The following is a 23,231-nucleotide window of genomic DNA, read 5'->3' as shown; positions in this document are numbered from 1 at the left end:
TAAAAGTTCCCGGTCTGACATTTTATCAATGTCTGGATGTGGTGTGTAGCTGGCTAGAACCGGCCACGTGGCTTCTGGTCTACCTAGTGGGCCGAGCCTGGTGATGTGATTTTGAAGTTTTAGGGCGCCATTAAATCAGAGCAGGTGCTCGTGGTAATTTAGTGAGATTTCAACGTCCTCGAAATTAGCGTATTCATCCGGAGGTTCCTCTATTTTATAATAGTGGAATACGTGTGTTACAGCGTTTGCTGCAGGAAAGTTTATCCATGAGTAGAATACCTCTGTCTGACGATATTTATGGGCCTCTACCACGAATTGACTGTACCACCTCGTGATGTCAGTCCGTTTTCTATAAGTTTAATAGTTATAGTTTTCCTTACATTTATCGGAATGATTATAGCATTCGGGTCATTTTCTTGGAGACTTGTGTCATCCGCTAGGAGTTGTGCTGCTATTCTAGCTGCCTCCCTTTCGTCTTCACTTTCTCCCATTTTTACTGACAGAAAGTTTTTTTGTTGCAGATCAAGTTTCAAGGGAAACAAAGATTAGGTGCACAATATTTTGGAACACTGTATCCTTCAACATTGACTAAACCAAAAACTATACATAGGATTCTCATCCTACTAAGTTCCGGCGGATTTTAACCTTTTACCCACTCCAGACGTCTTTTGGAGTATTTGCGGGAAAAAGGGTCTGTGTGAAAAGCACGACTGAGTTACTTTAGTGTGTTGCGTTAGATTATCGCCTTACCAAACGTTGGGCGCCATGTAGTGTAGTTCCTATATTCCCAATAGGCTCTGCGCATTGGAATAATATAAACAGCAGTGTAGACGTAGGACTGAGGTCGACTAGGTCTCTACTGACTATATTAGACTTAATTAGTTTTGCCAGCTAGCTCAGAGGTCACTAGAAACTTTCTCGAATAAACAAGGAGGAGTTTAACTTCCCTGGATAGACAAGAAGGGATTAGCTTCTGACAACCTTAAAACATGACAACTTTGCTCCCTCAGAATAAGAGTGTATCTCTAGAGTCGTGTGAAAACAATAGACAATTATTTCACTCAGTCAATTGTGCGTACTTAGTTTCACCAGAGTGCAGAGAAATAGAGAGACGGGCGTTTTCAATAAAAGGTGTTATTTATTGAGCAGTCTTCTTTCTCATGCAAGAGAAATGAATTGCCACAATTGCAATACTTCTTATAAAGTAAAGTGCGTACAGTAAAAGGAGTATTATAAAATAATACTGTAAAAGCATTGATATGGTTTCTTAGCCATATGATACTTTAAAATGGATAAACTATATACATACTTGAATACATTGACTAACGTACTCAACTGGTGCTTCTAAATACGCCTACCCCGGTGTACTTGACCTAAGCCTAATACGTGGGAAGGAGTAAATATGTAGCAGTTTAAGTTAAGTTGGTTTTGCCAAGAATCTGAGTCAAGAATTCTCTTTAGGGTTTAGTCAGCTCCGTACCTTGGTAATAGAAAGCAGGAGGTCTGGTATCTCTTTCTCAGGACTCGATATCCCAGCAACCTGCAAGGGCGGCTGAAAACACCGGAGCTGGATTTTCTCGGCTGGAGAAAAAGACAGCGTCTTTCTCAGTGCGTCAAAGGGGAGGGGCGGCGTCCGTGGGCTCTCGCATCAGCTGGGCTCTCGGGCAAGGAGATAGCCGCTCTGCTCGAAACCACGTGTGTTTGCTTAAGGCAACTGTTGGTATATTTATACCTGAAAGGTGCCGGGTTTGACGTAAGGTTGGACATAAGACGTCAATAAAGATGTCACTAAGAACTGGCCGTTCTTTCAGTGCTCACAGGAGTTCTAGGACAAATCAAAACAGAAGCATGGGGATTTCCCAGGTTGCTGGAGGTTTGCTTTGTTTAAAGAACGCGTTGTACTCTATAGGAGTCTGGGGAAGTAGGCTTGCCTAATTTGACTGCATGGGCTACAACTAAATATGGATATGATTCTTATGCCTTTATAAGGATATTATTTATTATAGCCAAACAAGGGCATAAATTAGGAATATTGAATTAGGGTCCTAGATAGAAATACAATAACAATAATTGATATCACTGTAGTTCTGTATTAACTGCATGGCTAGTATTACACAACACAGACAAATGGACATTCTAGAAGAAACCACCTATAATAAGGTGGTAACTTGATCTTGTTGGGGGTTGTAATACTTACCCTGAATTGTAGTGAACCATTGTCTCATGGGTTCGGGGGGGGGGGGGTGCTGTTCTCCCACTGAGAAATGTTGTGAAAAAATGAGAGCTAATAGTGTATAAAAAAGCACAATTTTCGCACACATTTGTTAAAGAGCCAGTGGTTCTGAAAGGGCACTCATTTATATTCAAGTACTTTCAAGGTGTGACAAGCCAATGAAACCAGACCCTACCAACGACTTCACCCTATTGTTTTCAGAATGAGCTTTGAATGCCCCCTTAGGTCACAAATCACCTCCATTGTGCCCAGTCCTGCAATTTGTCAGGGGTGCCCCTCATATGCAATGCGTGCCCCTTTATGTCACATATTACCTACAATATCCCAGTGTCAGAATTTTGCAATTACTGCCATCACATACCTTATGTTACCCTTAGGTCAAATTTCATCTAGTACATCAGGGCTAGAATTATGTTATGGTTGCACCCCCCTCCATATTGCATGCAGTAGCAGCCTGTGCAGGTAAGAGCCGTGCGGTTGGATGAGGGAGGATTTCGACAGACGACAGAAAGGGATAATTAATTAATTATTTCATTTTCCTTTGTGGTCGTCTGTCAAATCCCCCCCAACCCAGCCCCAACGCCCCTCCACTCTTACATGCACAGGCCGCTGCTGATTCCATGGTTTTCTTCCCTTATGCCAAGAAGTATTTCCATTGAGTTGGTGCCAGCTTTTTACAATGGGTGCTCCCTATGCCAGCAATAACCTCAAGTGTGCCAGTATTTTTCAATGGGTGTCCATTATGCTAAGCATTACCACCAGTATGCCAGTACCAGTATTATACACAGATGCCTGTCATGCTAACAATTGCCTCCAGTATGCCCCCCACCAGTAGTTTACACAAGTGCCTGTCATGCTAACAATTGCCTCCAGTATGCCAGTACCAGTATTTTACGCATGTGCCTGTCATGCTAACAATTGCCTCCAGTATGCCAGTACCAGTATTTTACACAGACGCCTGTCATGCTAACAATTGCCTCCAGTATGCCAACGTTGAATTTCCCATGGGTCCCATTATAAACCACGAATTACCATCAGTATAAAAGGCCCAATGGCAGATTAGAAAGTATAACATCACATTCTCACTCACATTTACTTACATTCACTCACACTTCATCATTCATTCTCACTTTTACTCATTTATTCTCGCTCACTCTAACACACTCACTCATTCGCACTCTTTCGAAAACATACTTACTCATACTCACTTGCAGTAATTCCAATTTCTCACACTCTCACTCACTTATTCTTTCTTCTTCGTTCACACTCACTCTCATTCACATTCACTGTAACTCTTACTCACTCATTTTCTCACTCATGTGCACTCACTTTTATTGTCACTCATTTTGAGTCGCTCATATTCACAGACACTCAATCTCACTTTTTCTCACTTATTACCTTTCACTGGCTCAAAGTAACTACCTGTCACTCACTTTAACTTACACACTCATGCTCACACAGAAACACACTCACAAACACACACTCGCATACATTTTAAACCCGTTTTTTACCTACAGCATCTGCCACTGAAGTTTTTGGTTGTAGATCCTGATGCTCCATTTTTTTATTACACTAATAATAAAGTATTATTCACTATCAGTTTAATAAAAAATTAGCAGAAAATTAAGGTGGAACAGGACTCCCATTAGTGCGAGCTGACCCTGTCTTCTTGGCACTGATTTAGCTATCTCTGCTACAAGGGGTCACGCAAGCAGTGCCAGGGGTCACAAAGGAGCAATCAAGTCGCAGCTGCGGCCCCTGGAAACCCCTAAATTATATCCATGCATGTGACCCTGTAGAGAAATTCGTACAATGTGTCAAATAACCGCATTCAGAATATCAGAATGTGATGTGTTTTGTGACTCCATTCAGAATAATACAGTGCTACCATTCAGAATATTAGTTTCTGCTATGTCATGTGACCTCATTCAGAATAACGCATTCTGTGCTTAGTCATTCAATACCGCAGAAGTTGATGTGTCATGTAAAATAAAAAATGTAAATTGATACTTGTATAGCGCACTACTCACCTGCAAGGGTCTCAAGGCGCTTGTACGAATACCGCTGTGGAACCCATCCTGGCTTTCCCTGTGAAGTTTTCACTCCTGGGCACCCCCAAGGTGGAGGCCAGGCATCCTTTGCGTTGTGGGGGCAGATGTGGAGATTAAGCAAGCTATTGCCCAGAGTTGCAGAGTGGGACTCCATGATTGGAATAGGCACCGAGGCGAGAATTATCAGGTCTGTGGAATTTTTGAGCCCATGACCCGTCGAGGTGGGGAATTGAACCCTGGTCCCGGGCTAGACCTCTGCATCAGGGTCTGACGCTCTAACCATTGAGCCACACGTCTCCGTGTGACATCAGGCACTGTTTCATAACCATAGATTGAAGTGTTTCACTCCTAAAAATATTGCAATAACTTTATCTTCTCCTGTGGAAACTGAATTCACTGTGTTTGTTTCTCTATTTTGCAGGATGTCAAAAGCACCCTAAGCAGGTAAGGCTGGTTTATACTCCTTCTCTCAGTGTGCAAGGGGTATGTATGTCTCTTTGCTGCAGTGTAAACGCCACTACTGAACTCACACAAACTGTTAACAATTGTTTTCAGATCCAAATAAACTATCTTTGTATCCTCAAAATACCTCTTCAGTCTGAAGAAAATACCTTTGATTCCACTGAAAACTTGAGTCTTCGAAGCCCTCAGAGTCCTTGATCAAAATAAGGAAACTCTCTTAAATTTAAAAAAGTCCCTGCAAGTCCTGAAATAATTGCTTCAGAAATTAGCTGCTGTCCGCACAAAAAATATTTGTATCTTTAAAACGTACCTGAAGCCATGAGAAAACTGCAATGAACATACACAAAATGCAAGCACATTCTGTAAAAGTCCCTTCAGGTTTTCCACAGTTCAGAGTTGTGCAAAAACTCATTCAAAATTTCTTAACTACGATGCCAGTCTTCAAACATTCCATCATTGCTTCCGAACATCATTGAATTTTCGTTAAATGCTCATTCAAGCCTCCTTCTTTAGTAAATTCCCTCATATCAGAAGAGGTCTCGTCCAGTTCTCATACACTTCATTGTAATCCTCAGATTTGCTCCTAGTCCTAATAAATCTCTCTCCTGTCTGCAGTGGCTTCCCTCCAGTCTGTAGCATCCTCTTGAGTCTTCAGAAGCCTCATTTCAACCCTCAAACCTCTGCCCAGGTCACTGACCACTCATTCCAGGCACCAAATCCTTTTTCAAGTCCTCAGAGACTTCCTTGTGTGTCTTCTAAAGCCTCATTTCTAGCCTTTCTCTAATGCCTTTTTTTATCATTTGTTGATAGCACTACAGATTCAAACAATAAATATCAATAGCTCAGCGTCATGTCATATATCCTAGAAAACAGAGGGTATGGTTTGGGGGCATCAGATCATTCTCATTATTCAATTCTAAAGTAAGGTAAAGAGCCACTTTTTACTACAATTCCATCATGGTCACACGTTGACCAGGGTGTCTGTCCACACACATCTCCCCTCCTGTGGGCTAAGGGGGAAGAGCTGACTCCATCTCTCTCAACTTACCTTCAGAAACTGCCCCTCACATATCAGTTTCCCATGAAGTGTTTCCATTTCAGAGTAACCCTCCACTGGCCTGACTTCAATCCTTAAACCTGAGGCGGCACACACATGTGCTGATTGTCTACTGTCTAGTCTTGCTAGCACATTATTAATATGGCTTAATTAGACATCGTACTTCTCAATGATGTATTCTGTTGGGTAACTAATGGTACTATCTCCACAAAGCCTTTACGGGTACACAACCTCTGGATCATTTAATGAACTAATTCAACATGGCGGTGGACCACATCAAATAATTGTACATGGTTTCAACTCTGATTGGTGAAATGATAATTTAAAGTTCAAGTCATTTTTACAAGGAAAATGTGGAGGACCAAGGCTGAATGTTCAGGGGACCAAAGACAACCTGGCTCTTTGGCTGTTGGAACCCAAAAAGGAAGCGGGTAAGGAAGATCCAGAGGCGTGTGAGGATAAAAAACTGTTTACCGCTGGGCAACATTTATCTGTGAATGGGATTTAATATATGGAATTTGTGTGACTCCTAGAGATTTGAATAGTGAAGTGAGATTCTGTGGTGCAGTTTCCACCAATCAGTAGGAACTGCACATTTGTCAGACAACATAGACATAGGATGGTGCCAGACGGATTACAAGTGCCTCTGCAAAATATGTTGGCCCGTGTACCGCTAACTTGCAGTAACACTGCCAGTCCCTTCTAAACCTGTACAGGGAGCGGATAGTTTGGCAACCACCGAACATGACAACGTTGACCAACAGGATTTAGGCACCTAAGGCAGATGGGGCAAGTGAAAAAGTGAGTGAAATGGACCTGAACAGTATAGTGGGTGCAGCTCAGATGTGGTCTGATCACCACAGGCACCATTTACGGAGGAATTTCACCCCCTTTCAGCTCTAGAGTGACCGGGAACAACAGCTGTTTGAAACGAAACCAGCCTACCCTGTACTTGTGTTGTTGTTTGTTCATAACGTTTTGGAGCAATGTAATACTTATGGTGCTCATGTGAATGTCCACTACCATCGGTCAGGCCATTTCAGATGCCTGTGGTCACCCTTGGATCTGGGTCCATTTCGGGGTTACATCATTGATAAAATAAAAACTGCTTAAAGCCTGCAAAAGTTGTTTTTAGTGTCTAAGCCACACAATGAGTGTGTACCATATTAGCACCACGATGCAACACAACACCAACATCCACTGGACTTCACTCCATAGCTCAGCACAAGCTCTGTGCCTCTCTCAGATGTGTTGCACCAGCTGTGCACCAAATCCAGTCTCTTGTTGCAAGTAAAACAGGGGCACTGCAGCATCCCAAAGCTGTTGCGTTTCACACAAGATTAACGGGCCATGTGATCATGCAGTTACACTTCCACTAAGGAATTGTCATAGGGGCATATTATCAAGGGGGTTTATCTCCGCTTTTTTGGCTTTAAAAGCCAAGAAAGCGGAGATAAAATGATCTCCCTATTACCTAGCTGTCGCTAACACCAGTTAGCGACAGCTAGTAGGAGATAGCGACCATCTTGGACCCCACTTTGCATGTCAGTGATATTTATCACTAATGACATGCAAAGTGGGCGTGCCAAGATGTTAGCGACTGGAAACAGTCGCTAACATCGCTATCTCCTATTACCAACTTTTGGAGATATTCGCGCTAAGCGCGAATATCTCCAAAAGCTAACCCCTGCCCTGAGCAGTTCTTAGCCATGTTATCCAATGGGAGTTGGATGACATGGCTAAGAGCATTAGCTCGGTAATGCATGACTATCGCTGACTTTTCAGCGATATTCATGCATTGCGGCAGTTTTTTATCGCATTTGCGATAAACCTTGGTAATACCAAGGTTTATCTGCGATAAAAATCGCTGCAGCTCAGCGGTAAATTTTTGTCTCTAACCAAGCAATAGCGATAATTATCGCTATTGCTTGGTAATATGCCCCATAGTTCGGCCCGTGGGATTCAGTATCATTTTGCATACACACAAATCTTTGTTCCCCAAAGTTGCCTACTCGCTGCCACATTGACGTTTGACACACATTTTTCTATCTGTTTCGCTTGGACTAGTATTGAAAAAACATGATCCTATTGACACAGAACACTACAGGAGACTCCTATCACACTGCCATGGCATTTCGCACAAGGCCTCTCAAGTGCACAATACAAATGTGTTTTATTATTACATCATATGGGGACACCACTATCTGTAGAATACAACATTTTTTGACCTTTCTGTGCTGATGCGGACCACTTGCTTGCATCTCTGGGTATTTTGAATAACCATAAAGGATCATCAGTACATGCCACCTGTTAGGGAAAATACAAAAATCAGCACTCACTCAAGTGATAAGGGACAAAGAGAGCTCCAGCCTGCTCGATGCTTGGCAGAGTGAGCATTCTTCCACAGTGTTCTCCACATGGTCACCCAAATGCAGGAACCATACTTCTATGCAGTCTTTTTTTGGTTTTTGCAATCTCTTGATCATCCATGTGGGCCAGTTGTACTCTTGCAATGCCAATCTTTGCAGGATCACAATTTGATTGTCTTGATGGAAGCAGCATTCTGATGATGAGATCAGATCATTGCTGACATTATATGATGATATTATGTGACGAGTGTAGTCTTGAGATTATCAGTCAATTTATTTAATATACTTGTCAGGATGGCTTGGATGCCTTCTTGCTTGTTGTTGTGTCCATGTGGCTGGCAGCCATTTTTTGAGGCAGCCATTGTGTTTTTGCCATATGCCTGCATGTCTTCTTTGTTGTAGCCATGCCTCCTTGCTTGCTGTCTGACCATGTGGTCGGTGTCCATTTTGTGTAGGTAGGTAGTGTGCTTTTGCCATAGGCCTCTATGTCTTCTTTGTTCCCCATGCCTTCTTGCTCAGTGTTTTTGTTGGGCATGTAGCTTGCGGCCATTTTGTGTAGGGAGCCAGCGTGCCTTGCCATAGGCCTGCATATCTTCTATGTTGCCCATGCCTTTTTGCTCAGTGTTGTTGTAGATCAGGTGGCACTAGCTGGCAGCCATTATGTGCATCCAGCCAGTGTGTCCCTTTGCCATAGGTTTGCATGTATGGTTGAGACATTAGTTTAATACATTAAATGCTTGAGGATAATTTCACTTGTTTATATTTTTTCTTTTCATTTATGAATGTTAGTTATTTTTATTGTAATTTTTTTGTTACTTTTTCTGTCATTTATTAAACTGTTTTCTTTTATTTCTATTTTAATTGCTTTTCATTAGAAAGGTTGAATTCTACCCCTCCACCTGATACCAAGCCCATAGCTGCTATGGGTGCACTACAACACTCATTGTCTAAGTATTATTCTATTGTCAGGTGGACTTTTTGACAGATGTAGTAGAGTTAAGAGCCAGGCATTGTATTACAAGAGTCTACACTCTGTAAGGCAGTCATCGTATTACAAGAGTGTACACTCTTTACGCTTATACAGAGTCAGGCATCATATTACAAAAGTCTTCTTTTTGTAAGGCTATATCATGCAGGAGCCATGGATCATATTACAAGAGTCTGCATTCTGTAAGGCTGTACCATGCCATTAGCCAGGCATCATATTACAGAAGGCTACGCACTCTGTAATACCATACTAGGTCAGACATCAAGAGTTGTGCTACAATAGTCTATACACTTTGTAAGGCTACTCCATGTCAGGAGCCAGGAGTTGTATTACAAGAGTCTAGTCTACTCTCTGTAAGGCTACTCCATGTCAAGAGTCGAGCATTGTATTGCAAGAGTTCACATTCTATAATGCAGTGCGTCAGAATGCACTGACCTTTAATCTCTCAATCCAGCAGGAACAAAGAACTTTTGCATCGATCATGATCTCCACCAGTGACCACATACACAGGAATATGAGGGTCAGTTGTGGAAATAGCAAAAAGGGAAATGAATAAGAGAGAAAATGGTGACAAAGGGCTCCACCACTGTGAATGGTCACTTCTGTTGGATTATGGATGTCTGCAGGATATAGTGGATCTCTACGAGACAAACCTATATCATAAGTAACTTGCTAAGGGTGCTACACCTAGTTGTAATAGTGAATTAATGTACCTTAGTAATATCTCTGTGGGAACAACTCTCTGTATTTTTATATAGAGACAGTAATTCATAAAACACACAATAAATTAGTGTCTTGACTATTTAATATGGATGTGTGAAATTATACCTGTGACCAATTTATCATGTTCATGGGTGTGACAAATGTATCACACCGATGTGACTGATGACGATTTGTGTAGAAAAACATAATAAAAGAAAAGGGTCAGGTGTACGACATACTAGCGCAAATAGCAACTAGCGTGGAATGTTGTGATCCTACCTGTGCACTAACAGGTCGGTTCACAAAATTCCAAATCAGACTACAATTCAATGCCATCACAAGGATGAGGTCCTGCTGGTGTTGTGTGTCGATTTATATACCGTATATAGGTTTCCCGATTTATGCCCTTATATAGACACAATTCGCATTGCCCATCTTTGGGCATAGAAATCCTACCCTTATTTAGGCATTATCCATGCTAACCAAATACAGGCATGGCCACCTACATCCGTCCATCCACGTCACAATGAGTTCTTTGAAAAAGCAGACTCGTAAGCCTTCAGGACTTCCCCTTGCTTGGATTATGGATTTCTCCAAGAACTCATTTATTATGCATGAACATCTATTCCTTAGGGGTTCATTCATGACGTTCCTCTGCCCGACTTTTACGTAAATATTGGCATTCCTAAACACCTTCAAGGTATAAATATACCCTCCTTTGCCAGGGCAAACCACGGTTCGGCTGCATACTTGTACGACACGGCTTGCCACGGCAAGTTCGGAAGGAAGTCGATTCCCCGCCTGATGCACTGATCAGACACTGTCATCCTCTTCGCAGAGAATCCAGTTCCAGTGTTTCTGACTCCCCTTGCGGGGTGTTAGAGATCGAAACCCGGAAAGAGATTCCAACCACACTCATTCTAAGGTGTGGAGCGGACTAGAACCTAGAGGGACTTTTGGCAAATCTTGGCAACACCTATAGCCCAACTAGACTATAGACAAACAGCACCTACTTCTTACCTCATACTACACTTAAGTTAGGTACACTGGGCTAGGACTAGCTAAAGGCATCAGATGAGTATTCACATTTTAGCCTGTGTTATTTATGAATGTATTTTTATGAATATATATCATAGCCACAAACCATGCTACTGCAGTATTATTCTATCTTACTGCTAACGCTGTACATATAATACTTCGCATTCTGTCTTACAATTGTAGCAGTTCATATCTCTTGCACGAGAAATAAGACTGTTCAATAAACCCTTTTTATTGAAACGCCCATCTACCTATTCCTGTGTAAATTCTGTAGAAACGAAGCATGCACGATTGACTGTTATCTATTGTTTCCACGATTCTGAGACTGTTCTGATTCTAAGGGAAGCAAAGTTGTCATGTTTATGCGGTTGTCAGAAACGAACCCCTTCTTGTTTATTCGAGAAGTTTCTAGTGAGTTAGCTGGCACACAAGTAATTAAGTTTAATGTACTCGATAGAGACATACTGACCTCAGTCCTATGTCAAAACTATAGTGTATATTATTCCAATGCGCAAAGCCTATCAGGGACATAGGAACTACACTACGGCCCAACGGTTTGGTAAGGCACTAATTTAATGCTAGATACTGAAGTAACTCAGTCGTGCTTTTCTCAGAGACTCCTACTCATAATACTCCATAAGATGTCTGGAGTGGGTAGGGATAATATCCGTCATAACTGAGTAGGACAAAAATCCTATGTATTAGTGTTCCAAAATATTGTGCACCTTATCTGTGTTCCCTTGAAACTTGCTCTGCAACTTTCATTAAACAATGTCCGATAACTAGGGGTGGGCGGAATTTGCATAATCGCGGTACGCAAATCTCTGCGAAACTGTAAAAAATCTCTGCAAACATGCAGAAATTCTGCGAACACGTGGAATTGCTTGTTCGCGAAACTTTTTTACTGTTCGCAATCACTGTTTGCGTGCTTGGGGGAAATATCTAGTGAACACGCATTTTGAGAACGTGAACAAGCAAAAAATTTCACGAAGTTGCGGAACGTAGAATTTTGGGCAATTTTGCTTTCTCAGTGGAACGTGAAAATACCTCAATTCCGCGAATTACGCTAGCGGAACGGAATTTACCGCCCAGGCCTACAGATAACAGAACTAACACTAGAACCGGTGGAGCTGTACCCGACCATGAAGCGGTAGCTTTTGATTATACAGGTTTTAATGAAACTGATGAATATGCGATAATCATCGCTCCAAATTTAAGGAGAGCCATCACTCAACATATAAAACATGGCCTAACACCAAGAGGTGGTAGAGCAGTGTTTGTGATAGAGGCACATGAATCTCACCAGACAGAGGTATTCTACTCATGGATTGTATTCCCTGAATCACATCAAGTAACTAAAATGTTTCACTTCTACAAAGAAGGTGATCCACCTGAGGAATATATTCCTTTCGAGGATATTGAAATTCCACTCACATACCAGGAGCATGAACTCTGGTTTAAAGGCCCCCTAAAACATTCAAATCACATTACCACATTACCAGGTTCGGTCAATTAGGTAGACCAGGAGCAACATGGCCGATTTTAGCCGGCTATACACCTCATCCTGACATTGAAGAAATGACAGATGTAGAATTACTTGCTCAACTCAAAGAGTTAATCAAAATATATAGACAATTGGTTCAATATGTAATGCTGACTTTCACAGTCCAACCAACAAAAGCTATTACAAGACAAATTTCTCACCAGGGGAATACGCAAAAAATCACTCCACAGTCTTTGCACGCAATCATGGGTAAAATGCCGATAAAACGTGAACAAATTCTATTCTGGATAGCTCAAAAAATTACTCAAATCGAAACAATATTTCCTAATACTGGCCCTTATGAGAAACACAAACACAGAATTCTAACAATCTGTTTACCAATGGGGATACCACCACATCTGGAAGACTGCACCACTTGGGGTACAGTCTTTGCTGCTATCTACACTAAAACCCATGGTGTTCCACCTATGGCGGTAATACCTGGTGTCCTGAAACAAATTCAAAATGAATACGGGGCAGAGCCTGCTCTGAATTTAGGTATGAAGTTACTGAAAAACTTCGACCAGGTGTCAAAAATAATATTATATAATATTAAAGGAGAAGCAGCATCAGTGGTGATCCGCCAGAAATTAAGGGAATTTGATGTACCAGGACAACCACAAGAATTAGCCAGACTAATTGAAAAATCCTTTGAGGAATTAGGTAGAGACAGTTTAGGTAGGAAACCAGTTAAACCACAACTGTCTGAAGGTCCTAAGAAGGACTCTATTAAACACAATCCTACCTCTTCTAAAAGGAAGTGGGAAAATAACAAACAACATTCAAAAGAGAAACGCTCTCAATCCCAAGGTAGGTTTCCTCAAAAGGAGCCCTCTGAAAGAAGGTATAACCTCAGGAATAGGGATAATTTGATAAAATCTGACAGGTATCAAGATACTGATACACGTTCCTCTCGTACCTTTCAGATATTGTCACAGACATCCAAAAGAAGAGGACGGTCAGATCAAAAAGAAGAACGCGTAAAGTCCAAAGATGATCAACACGTTCAGAAAAACAAACCAAAACCTCAATTCTCCAAAAAGAAGGTAGCAGGTCTGAAGATCAGACATGCCGAGGATTCTGAGAACACAACTCAAGAACGGAGAATGGGATCAGAATATGCTGGACAGTGCAGCAGAAATAACAATAGCTCGTCAAAACCTGAAGGGACTTCTGGAGACAGTGGACTTGAATGAGGACATTCAAGTTGAAACTGTAGACACCAGGGTTAGTTATCCACATAGGTTATATGAAATAACACTCCTGATGAAGGGAGAAATACCAAGAAAAGTAAAATCACTTTTTTGGGAGCACCTTTCAAAGGGTTATGACATACTTCTAGCAGAACAGGACTGGCCACCAGAATTTGTCAGGGAGTGCCCACATGGCAAAGACATCATTAGGCCAGCCTTTTCCAACCATGTTCCAGTACATTTAAAATATACATATGGCAGGAAATGGGCTGTCGCCCAAGCCCCTGTATTATACAAAAATGATGTAGGATGGGATGAGGACTCACCTCACCACAAGATCAAGTTAAAAAATCAACCAACTGCGCAAAGGCAGTATCCAATTAAGCAAGAAGCTAAAAAACAGGTCAGGGAGATCTTAGATCAACTTGAAAACCAAGGGGTGATTGAATCATTGCACCTCATGAGGTTTCCAAACCAGACAATACATATCATATAGTTTGGGATTACAGACACTTAAACTCTTGTTGTAAAACATTTGCAGTGCGAAATGCACATAGCACAGCTTTAATGAATAACATTGTGCGTAAAAAATATAAAACTACATTAGATATTTCTAATGGTTTCTTTTGTCAAAACATAGCACCTGAAAGCAGGTATTTGACAGCTTTCTCAATAATGGGGACCCAACGTCACTTTTATCAACTCCCACAAGGGTTCAAGAACAGCCCAGGGTTATTCTCAGCAAGGGTAACAGAGTTACTACAAATTTATGATGATGAGGCATTGTCATATGTCGATGATATCTATCTGACAGACGATGACCTGGACAGGCACTTGAACAGGGTGAACACCATTATACTGGGCTTCTCCTCTGAGGGTTATAAATTCAATTAAAAAAAATCAAGAATTGCCCATCTCTCCGTCCTTTTCCTAGGATATGAACTATCAAGTGAAGGCAAAAGACTGGTGTTGGAACTGGGGTCACCAGTCCCCTAGGGTAGCATGGCACGAGCGGGTAGGCATCCGAAAGCACATGTGTTAAGCGATCATGCAGCACACACTCACACTGAGACAGAAACCTGGGCACGCAATAAATGACTCCACTCCAGAGCTTGTATAAAAACAAGTGATTTGTATTAAGATAAATAATCAGATAGATAGAGCAGGATCAGGGAAATCATAAATTCATTTAAAATACATGTGTCTCAAAACTTGCGATCAATATTAGATGAATAAATATCCGTTCTGCAATAAATATTAAATATTGGATCAATAAATAGTTAAATACATTTTTAGTGGGACACAGGCCCGACCTACGCCTTGCTTCTTGGTCAGTACCTGAAAGGAATACATCTCAAAGTCATAAGAACAACACTGCATTAAGCATCAATATCCATTTCCTCAGGTAAACAAAGGGACAGTTCCATAACAGAAACATCTCCCCGCTGTAGGAATAAACAATTCATTAAGTGTAGTTCAAACATTTCCTTAAATATGAAACATTTCATTTGCCACAAAAGTATGTGGACGTAACTCTCCTCCTGTAATAGGAATTAAACATTTCATTAAGAATAATTATTCCATATAACAAGGTTGGGCATCCCTTTGGGAGAACTTCTCATTGGGCCCAGCTAACCATTGCATTAGCCAGCACTAACTAGGAGAAAACATTGCAAACTAGGTAACCATCCCCTTGTGCAGGTTTAACTGTATCAGGGCTACACCAACATTCCATCAGGGAAGTAGAAATCCCTACATTGAGCAGGTGTAAGTAGATCTCTGTTATGGCAGGGGTATGAGACCCTTCCCTGGGCAGGAGTAAACATTGCCTCAAATGAGGTCAACACCTTTCATTAGGCATAAGGTATTTCTTTAGGCATCACACACCATCCTATTACCTGATGCCTGAACAGGCAGGGCCTTCCCCCTATTAATCAGGAGCTTACAGGTAAAACATTTCCTGCAATAGAGATAATCAGTTTAGAAGAAGTAAAACACTTCACTGAGGGTAAAACATTTCATTAACCTTTTCCTTAGGCAGGAATGAAACTCCTATGGCAGGAATAAAAACACGCCACTGCGGATAAAACATCTCATTAGGCAGTGCAACTATATCCTTATAGCATTAACGTTCCCCTACTCAGCAATCAACAGTTAACAACTCTTCAAGGCAGAGATAACCATTTTTAACAGGCAAGCCTGGGCTTAGAAGACTTGGTTTATGCATGTAAAGCCTTTTAGTAAATGTAAACATTTCTTTAAAGCAAGGAGCACCTCACTCCATAACTGTGGGCATGTGCTCCACCTTTCAACCAACATGAATAAATGTTTCATTAGTCAGCAGACACAGTTCATTATGCAGCTGTTGGCGTTTCCACCCCCAGGCCAGGATCAACATTCTAATTCCTACATTAAGCAGGCATAAACCTTTCAGCACCCAAGAGTAATCCTGTAAATAAGTAGAGGTTATAACACTGGGGCAGGGGTGTAATAAAACTTCTATAGTTCAGAATAATCCTGGTTCCAAGCAGGAATAATCACTTCAAAACTCTTCCCCAATCATAGTTAACATCCCCCTAATCAGGAGTAAACATTACAGGAAAGGAATCAAGCATAGGCATTTCATTAAGTAACTTATAAATAGAACATTACTCATTGCTAGAGAGCAACATCTCATTAAGCAAGCACAGGCCTTGCTTTAGACTAGTAAAACATTTCTGTTAATTAAGGTAAACATTTCAATAAGCAATTCAGTAAAGCATTCTCAATGAGCATTTTACTATGCCTTGGACTCCCCTATGCAGGGCTAAGCCATCGCAGGTGAACTCAGTATGTCTTTAGGCCTACGCCGGAACCAGGGCCCAAACAGTTAATGAATGGCAAGCCTGTCCTCAGGCATAAACAGTAACTTAATGGCCTCCACGTCACTAGAGGCACATAGGGGCCAACAGGTGGGCACTTAAGGTCAAAAATACAGCGTTTCTCTGGGGGCTACAAGAGAGCGCTTGGAGGCACAATTACAGCGCTTCTATGGGACATTCAAGAAAGCGCTTGGAGTGAAATTACAGCGCTTCCCTGGGCACTACCTCAGTTCCTCACATGACAGCGCTTGGCCACAGGCAATGCTGGGGACAGCGCTTCAGCAGGCAATCAGGTTTAGATAATAGCACCCTGCAGGTACAGCACTTCACAAGGCAGCAACCCCCTTCAGTACCTCAGCACTCTTCACAGGGACAGCAAAGGAGCGTTGGGGGAGCAGGGAGTCAGCGCTTCAGAAGGCAGCAACTTCTAGAGCCACAGAAGTTCTTGGTGACACAGCGCTTCAGGGGGATAGCGCTTTTCAGGATTCACAGCGCTACGATATAGCAGGCAATTCACAGCAGAGGTAGCGCTCGGCAGACAGTTCATTCCAGGTAGCGCTGCTGAAGGGCACCACAGAATATAGCGCTTCAGGCAGGAATCACGCCCAGGATTCTAGCGCTTCACAGACAGAAGGGTGCAGGGCTATAGCGCTTTGGCCCACACGAGGTGGGGGCAAGACCAGCAGGTCTAATAACATTCAGTTCAGGGTGCTGCAGTTCAGGCAAATATAGCGCTTCAGAAGGCAGCAACCCCCTCCATTACTTCAGCGCTCTTCACAGGGTCAGCAAGGGCAGCGCTAGATATACAGGACAGGTGACACCCCAGTAGCAGGTTAGCAAGGGAGACCCCAGGGGACATCAGGAAACGCAGGGTCAGTACCGCGCCAATACCTGTTTGCTTCTTCAAAAGTCCTGTGATGATTTAATTTCTTCTTAGCGCTTTAGGTTTCTTGCGCGCTTGTAAATAGAGGCTTAGTTTCTTATTGGCATGATGTTTCTTGCGCCCTTGTAAATAGAAGCTTAGTTTCTTGTTGGCGTGATGTTTCTTGCGCCCTTTGGTTTCTTGTTTCCTTGAAGGGGGTTAAGTTGGTGGCTGGTGTTAGATCTCCTCAGCCAATCCCCTCAAGTGGTCCCTGGGGGTTCCCTTCCGCGGGGTTAGGTCAGTGGGGGGGGGGGGTTACAGGATGCCTCAATACTTGTAAAGCAGCACTCTAGGCCCTGTCATTTCCAGCATCATAAGACCCTGCCCTGACCCCCACTGCCTATCCTCCTGCGTAGGTTCTTCCCCAGGTCTTCCCCTCAGTCACTCTGACAGGAAAGTTTTCCTTCCTTTCCTTATACAGTGCCAGTTGACAGTTGGCAGTGGCAGTTGGTGTCACCTCACCTGTTCCAGAAGGTTCCAGGGGGTTCTAGGAGGTTCCACCATTCTACCTGTGGGCAGGCTGGCAGGCTAAGTTGATACATTGTTTGGAGGGTTCCAGCCAGGCCCTAGCCACTAGAATGCGCCCACTAACCCCGCTGCAGCAGCAGTGGTCAGTGGCAGCCATGTTAGGGGTATAAGACACCTGCATCTTAACATCAGTTTCACAGTACACAGGGCTTTCCTCACTACACAAGGCCTATACATTGTTGTTACAATAGGGGCATTCTAAATTAAAAGGGGTAAAAAAAACGAAAGATTTCTGGGGAAAGGGCCAAGTCCCACACATCTCCCCCCCAGCCAAAAGCCAGGGTAGTCCGATCATTCCCTTGATGGGCTTCCCTGCTTGGGGCGGAAAAAGGTGGACGCAGGCCCAATACCACCATGACATTCTCGCTAATCCAACCACCCCACTGGTGTTCCCCAGTGAGATGCAGCCAGGACGGACCTCTAAACATTTCAGATGTCTCTGGCCCTTGCTCTCTCTCAGAGTGGGGGGCAGTAGCCCCAGGCCCGTGGTACCCTTTCCGCTCTCCTCCTCAACCTAGGGTCTAAACCCTTAAGTTGAATTGGTGACAGGGGCGAGACCTACCTCTCCCTGCACCCCCTCCCAGGGTTCCGCACCCTCCCACCTGGAGTAGTACCCCTGAGAGTCACAACCGGGGGAACTCTGAATACAGAGATTCCTCCCGCCAGGTCAGGCAACCCCTGAACCTGGCCACCCAACCCAGGATCTGAACCCCGTGGCTGGACCGGTGCCAGAGGAGAGTCCTTCCTCCCTCTGCACCCCCTTCCAGGGTTCCGCACCCTCCTCCCCGGATAGGTACCCCTGGAAGTCACATTGGTAGGGTCCATAGTTACTGGTACCCCACCCTCCAGGTCAGGCAATCCCTGCACCTGAAACCCCAGTCCAGGTTCTACACCCCGTGACTGGTCCAAACCCCGAACCTCGGGTACGCTGCCACCATGGAAGTACCTGGCACACATGATTTCATGGTCTTCAGCTCTGTCTCTGTTAGCTGAAGCCTGTGCACCAGCTTCCCTTCCTTCATTGCAAGGCTCACACTCTCCCTTTTCTGCTCTAACCTCTTTGACGACACACACCCCCTTCCAAGGTTCTCTGGTGTGCCCGCCTCCCTGGGTGTGACCTGTCCCTCCTGTACCCATCCCCTCTCCCCTCTGGGTGGGCTCCTACCCGTGCCCCCAAAGTGGTACGGAGTTCCTTCTTCCCTCCGCCCAACAGGCACCCCCATCCCCTGACAACACTCCAGTACGCCAGGTGGGGACTCAGATAATTCAGGAAAAAGGTTCTAGGATGTGGCGACAGAATGAGGTCCAACAGGCCCTGATACACTCACAGGCTAGACAGGGGAGGGGTCAATTCCTAAGGCTTGCACACACAATAATTGTGCAGCCCAATTGCTGTGCACCCTGTCCCAATGGAGGGTGCTGCATGGTCACAGGTCCTGGATCCCACCGCTCGCCACCAATATGTTGGAACTGGGGTCACCAGTCCCCTAGGGTAGCATGGCATGAGCGGGTAGGCATCCGAAAGCACATGTGTTAAGCGATCATGCAGCACACACTCACACTGAGACAGAAACCTGGGCACGCAATAAATGACTCCACTCCAGAGCTTGTATAAAAACAAGTGATTTGTATTAAGATAAATAATCAGATAGATAGAGCAGGATCAGGGAAATCATAAATTCATTTAAAATACATGTGTCTCAAAACTTGCGATTAATATTAGATGAATAAATATCCGTTCTGCAATAAATATTAAATATTGGATCAATAAATAGTTAAATACATTTTTAGTGGGACACAGGCCCGACCTACGCCTTGCTTCTTGGTCAGTACCTGAAAGGAATACATCTCAAAGTCATAAGAACAACACTGCATTAAGCATCAATATCCATTTCCTCAGGTAAACAAAGGGACAGTTCCATAACAGAAACATCTCCCCGCTGTAGGAATAAAAAATTCATTAAGTGTAGTTCAAACATTTCCTTAAATATGAAACATTTCATTTGCCACAAAAGTATGTGGACGTAACTCTCCTCCTGTAATAGGAATTAAACATTTCATTAAGAATAATTATTTTATATAACAAGGTTGGGCATCCCTTTTGGGAGAACTTCTCATTGGGCCCAGCTAACCATTGCATTAGCCAGCACTAACTAGGAGAAAACATTGCAAACTAGGTAACCATCCCCTTGTGCAGGTTTAACTGTATCAGGGCTACACCAACATTCCATCAGGGAAGTAGAAATCCCTACATTGAGCAGGTGTAAGTAGATCTCTGTTATAGCAGGGGTATGAGACCCTTCCCTGGGCAGGAGTAAACATTGCCTCAAATGAGGTCAACACCTTTCATTAGGCATAAAGTATTTCTTTAGGCATCACACACCATCCTATTACCTGATGCCTGAACAGGCAGGGCCTTCCCCTATTAATCAGGAGCTTACAGGTAAAACATTTCCTGCAATAGAGATAATCAGTTTAGAAGAAGTAAAACACTTCACTGAGGGTAAAACATTTCATTAACCTTTTCCTTAGGCAGGAATGAAAGTCCTATGGCAGGAATAAAAACACGCCACTGCGGATAAAATATCTCTTTAGGCAGTGTAACTATATCCTTATAGCATTAACGTTCCCCTACTCAGCAATCAACAGTTAACAACTCTTCAAGGCAGAGATAACCATTTATAACAGGCAAGCCTGGGCTTAGAAGACTTGGTTTATGCATGTAAAGCCTTTTAGTAAATGTAAACATTTCTTTAAAGCAAGGAGCACCTCACTCCATAACTGTGGGCATGTGCTCCACCTTTCAACCAACATGAATAAATGTTTCATTAGTCAGCAGACACAGTTCATTATGCAGCTGTTGGCGTTTCCACCCCCGGGCCAGGATCAACATTCTAATTCCTACATTAAGCAGGCATAAACCTTTCAGCACCCAAGAGTAATCCTGTAAATAAGTAGAGGTTATAACACTGGGGCAGGGGTGTAATAAAACTTCTATAGTTCAGAATAATCCTGGTTCCAAGCAGGAATAACCACTTCAAAACTCTTCCCCAATCATAGGTAACATCCCCCTAATCAGGAGTAAACATTACAGGGAAGGAATCAGGCATAGGCATTTCATTAAGTAACTTATAAATAGAACATTACTCATTGCTAGAGAGCAACATCTCATTAAGCAAGCACAGGCCTTGCTTTAGACTAGTAAAACATTTCTGTTAATTAAGGTAAACATTTCAATAAGCAATTCAGTAAAGCATTCTCAATGAGCATTTTACTATGCCTTGGACTCCCCTATGCAGGGCTAAGCCATCGCAGGTGAACTCAGTATGTCTTTAGGCCTACGCCGGAACCAGGGTCCAAACAGTTAATGAATGGCAAGCCTGTCCTCAGGCATAAACAGTAACTTAATGGCCTCCACGTCACTAGAGGCACATAGGGGCCAACAGGTGGGCACTTAAGGTCAAAAATACAGCGTTTCTCTGGGGCCTACAAGAGAGCGCTTGGAGGCACAATTACAGCGCTTCTATGGGACATTCAAGAAAGCGCTTGGAGTGAAATTACAGCGCTTCCCTGGGCACTACCTCAGTTCCTCACATGACAGCGCTTGGCCACAGGCAATGCTGGGGACAGCGCTTCAGCAGGCAATCAGGTTTAGATAATAGCACCCTGCAGGTACAGCACTTAACAAGGCAGCAACCCCCTTCAGTACCTCAGCACTCTTCACAGGGACAGCAAAGGAGCGTTGGGGGAGCAGGGAGTCAGCGCTTCAGAAGGCAGCAACTTCTAGAGCCACAGAAGTTCTTGGTGACACAGCGCTTCAGGGGGATAGCGCTTTTCAGGATTCACAGCGCTACCATATAGCAGGCAATTCACAGCAGAGGTAGCGCTCGGCAGACAGTTCATTCCAGGTAGCGCTGCTGAAGGGCACCACAGAATATAGCGCTTCAGGCAGGAATCACGCCCAGGATTCTAGCGCTTCACAGACAGCAGGGTGCAGGGCTGTAGCGCTTTGGCCCACACGAGGTGGGGGCAAGACCAGCAGGTCTAATAACATTCAGTTCAGGGTGCTGCAGTTCAGGCAAATATAGCGCTTCAGAAGGCAGCAACCCCCTCCATTACTTCAGCGCTCTTCACAGGGTCAGCAATGGCAGCGCTAGATATACAGGACAGGTGACACCCCAGTAGCAGGTTAGCAAGGGAGACCCCAGGGGACATCAGGAAACGCAGGGTCAGTACCGCGCCAATACCTGTTTGCTTCTTCAAAAGTCCTGTGATGATTTAATTTCTTCTTAGCGCTTTAGGTTTCTTGCGCCCTTGTAAATAGAGGCTTAGTTTCTTATTGGCGTGATGTTTCTTGCGCCCTTGTAAATAGAAGCTTAGTTTCTTGTTGGCGTGATGTTTCTTGCGCCCTTTGGTTTCTTGTTTCCTTGAAGGGGGTTAAGTTGGTGGCTGGTGTTAGATCTCCTCAGCCAATCCCCTCAAGTGGTCCCTGGGGGTTCCCTTCCGCGGGGTTAGGTCAGTGGGGGGGGGGTACAGGATGCCTCAATACTTGTAAAGCAGCACTCTAGGCCCTGTCATTTCCAGCATCATAAGACCCTGCCCTGACCCCCACTGCCTATCCTCCTGCGTAGGTTCTTCCCCAGGTCTTCCCCTCAGTCACTCTGACAGGAAAGTTTTCCTTCCTTTCCTTATACAGTGCCAGTTGACAGTTGGCAGTGGCAGTTGGTGTCACCTCACCTGTTCCAGAAGGTTCCAGGGGGTTCTAGGAGGTTCCACCATTCTACCTGTGGGCAGGCTGGCAGGCTAAGTTGATACATTGTTTGGAGGGTTCCAGCCAGGCCCTAGCCACTAGAATGCGCCCACTAACCCCGCTGCAGCAGCAGTGGTCAGTGGCAGCCATGTTAGGGGTATAAGACACCTGCATCTTAACATCAGTTTCACAGTACACAGGGCTTTCCTCACTACACAAGGCCTATACATTGTTGTTACAATAGGGGCATTCTAAATTAAAAGGGGTAAAAAAAACGAAAAAATTCTGGGGAAAGGGCCAAGTCCCACAACTGGCAATCCAACTTTTTAGAAAAGTGTGCGCTGCTCCAACCTCCAAAAACGCTGAAAAACTTACAGTCGGTTCTAGGTTTCCTGAATTTTGGAAGAACTTACATTCTAAACTACACAGAAAGGGCAAAACCTCTCTACGAATTAATCAAACCTGATTTCAAAATCACAAATTGGACACAGGAACACACAGAAATTTTGCGTTCACTTCAAACACGTGTTAACG

General features: G+C 43.7%; 1 protein-coding gene across 1 annotated transcript in view; it reads left to right on the top strand.

The window, feature by feature from the left end:
• LOC144752985 (E3 ubiquitin-protein ligase TRIM39-like) overlaps positions 1-23,231 on the top strand; it is a 462,903-nt gene that overhangs the window by 89,921 nt on the left and 349,751 nt on the right. Inside the window, exon 4 of the mRNA XM_078640794.1 lies at positions 4,706-4,728. Within this exon, the coding sequence (XP_078496920.1) occupies positions 4,706-4,728 (23 nt within the window). The remainder of the gene's footprint in view (positions 1-4,705; positions 4,729-23,231) is intronic.

Source organism: Lissotriton helveticus, chromosome 5_1 (genome assembly GCF_964261635.1).
Source record: "Lissotriton helveticus chromosome 5_1, aLisHel1.1, whole genome shotgun sequence".
In the NCBI taxonomy this organism is placed as follows: domain Eukaryota; kingdom Metazoa; phylum Chordata; class Amphibia; order Caudata; family Salamandridae; genus Lissotriton; species Lissotriton helveticus.
Note: the sequence above shows the minus strand (reverse complement) of the source record. Positions and strands in the feature narration are given on the sequence as shown.